Here is a 1,615-nt window from a genome sequence, read left to right on the forward strand (position 1 = left end):
AAAAATAAAAAATTAAAAAAAAATTTATTTTTTTTTTTTTTTTTGTTTTTTTATTTATTGAAAAATTAAATGATAGAATAGAATATATGTAAATGTATCAATTTCTATTTTATTCTTTTTTTTTTTTTTTTTTTTTTTTTTTTTTTTTTGTGATAATACTTTAATGATTGTTATTTTTTTTTATTGTAGAAAGAATTAAACAGGCACTTTCAAATTCTAGCAATATAAATTCTTTTCAAAACAAAAAAGATGTAATTATTAACAAGGATAAGAACAACATTGTTAGAGACAAAAAAATAAATGAATATAAATATAATAAGTCTTTGAAACACGAGAAAAATAAATCTAAAAGGGATAATATAGAATATGTTAAATATAACAATAATGATTTTGTTATAAATAAAGGAGATACAAGAAAAAATTATGAGGAAGAAGAATATACTCTTTTGATTCCGGAGGATGATACAATTAATGTATTAAAATGAAAAAAAATAATATATGGATTATATATATATATATATATATATGATATATTGTATATTATATTTTGATATTTTTATTGAATGTATTTAGAAAAATAAAATTAATCTAACTAAATATGAATATTGTTATATTTGTGACATGGCCAAGCCTTGTGAATGTCCAGACAATTATTGTCCCTACGAAGTAATAAACATATGAACATATAAATATATAAATATATATATATATATATTTTTTGTTTATATATTAATTTTGTTTTAATGTTAGGATAATAACAACTGGAAGTGCAGAACCATCAAGTCAAATATTCACTCCAACTTAACAGAAATATCGGTTATGTTAAATTATTAAATATTAAAAAAAAAAAAAATAAATAACAATTAATTAATATTATAAATATATACTTGTATATATATTTATATTGTAACTTTGTAGAATATTATAGAAAATATTCAAACGAATAAAAGGAAAAACGAAAATCCCACAATAACCAACATGTTATAAATATAAATATAAATATAAATATTAAATGATAATATATCATTCTTTTATGTACCTTGTGATATTCTAACATATATATATATATAAACATGGTTTATAAAAAAAAAGAAATTTATATATTATATATTTTTTTGATTCCTCAGGAAAAAAAATCCAATAAAAAATAATCAGACTATTATGAAATATAAAGGTATAATATGATATGCTCAAATGGACCTACACATATATATATATATATATATATATATATATTTATTTATTTAATTATTTATTTAATTATTTATTTATTTATTATGTCTTGTCAAATTGTATAGATAAGAAAAAGGAAATTAATAAAACTATGAGTACATATGAAAAGTATTAAATATGGAAATAAAAAGAATAAATAAAAACAAAATTTTAATATTATAATATAATCAAATGTGTGTATTATAATGTGATCAAATTGGTTCTTTTTTTTTTTTTTTATGAACCGTCAGATTTTATCTTGAAAAGATGAAAGTAGTAAAACATAAATTGAATGAAGTAAAAAATAAGAGTGACGAAAATTGGGATGTGAATAAAGAGTTAAGTGAGTATTGTACATATAAATAAAAATATATATATATATATATATATATATATATATATA

General features: G+C 16.9%; 1 protein-coding gene across 1 annotated transcript in view; it reads left to right on the forward strand.

Annotated features, from left to right (window-relative positions):
* Positions 1-189: 189 nt before the first annotated feature.
* PRSY57_1144300 (hypothetical protein) overlaps positions 190-1,615 on the forward strand; it is a gene marked incomplete at both ends in the record, with an annotated part of 2,091 nt that continues 665 nt past the window's right edge. Inside the window, 7 exons of the mRNA XM_020115002.1 lie at positions 190-473; positions 574-666; positions 751-816; positions 919-980; positions 1,128-1,174; positions 1,299-1,341; positions 1,464-1,555. Of these exons, the coding sequence (XP_019970371.1) occupies positions 190-473; positions 574-666; positions 751-816; positions 919-980; positions 1,128-1,174; positions 1,299-1,341; positions 1,464-1,555 (687 nt within the window). Of the gene's footprint in view, positions 474-573; positions 667-750; positions 817-918; positions 981-1,127; positions 1,175-1,298; positions 1,342-1,463 lie in introns of the transcript that reaches the window.

The sequence above is a fragment of the Plasmodium reichenowi genome, chromosome 11 (genome assembly GCF_001601855.1).
Source record: "Plasmodium reichenowi strain SY57 chromosome 11, whole genome shotgun sequence".
Lineage (NCBI taxonomy): Eukaryota > Apicomplexa > Aconoidasida > Haemosporida > Plasmodiidae > Plasmodium > Plasmodium reichenowi.